The sequence below is a fragment of the Bison bison genome, unplaced genomic scaffold (assembly GCF_000754665.1).
Source record: "Bison bison bison isolate TAMUID 2011002044 unplaced genomic scaffold, Bison_UMD1.0 scf7180017864390, whole genome shotgun sequence".
NCBI classification, from domain to species: domain Eukaryota; kingdom Metazoa; phylum Chordata; class Mammalia; order Artiodactyla; family Bovidae; genus Bison; species Bison bison.
The window spans coordinates 6,222,643-6,222,859 of NW_011494962.1; the positions used below are offsets into that span (position 1 = coordinate 6,222,643).

General features: G+C 54.4%; 1 protein-coding gene across 3 annotated transcripts in view; it reads right to left on the reverse strand.

Moving 5' to 3' along the window:
* Window positions 1-217, reverse strand: part of EPS8 (epidermal growth factor receptor pathway substrate 8) — a 196,624-nt gene that overhangs the window by 52,096 nt on the left and 144,311 nt on the right. For all 3 annotated transcript variants that reach the window (XM_010858741.1, XM_010858739.1, XM_010858740.1), the window contains one exon: window positions 92-205. In XM_010858741.1, coding sequence (XP_010857043.1) covers window positions 92-205 — 114 coding nt within the window. The remainder of the gene's footprint in view (window positions 1-91; window positions 206-217) is intronic.

The following is a 217-nucleotide window of genomic DNA, read 5'->3' on the forward strand; positions in this document are numbered from 1 at the left end:
GCTTAGAAATCAGCATCAGAGGCTGAAAGCAAGAACTGGGTCACAACTCAAAGTAAATGTTCAATAAGTACCAATCCCTGGAAGTACTCACAGTCTGCTTGGTCAGCTGCCAACGCGGACCAGGCTGCCACTCGACTCCTAACGTCCACCTGGGTCACAGTGCCAGGGGGCACGGGGGCAGGAGCTTTGGGTGGAGGTGGTATACCAGGGTCTGCTT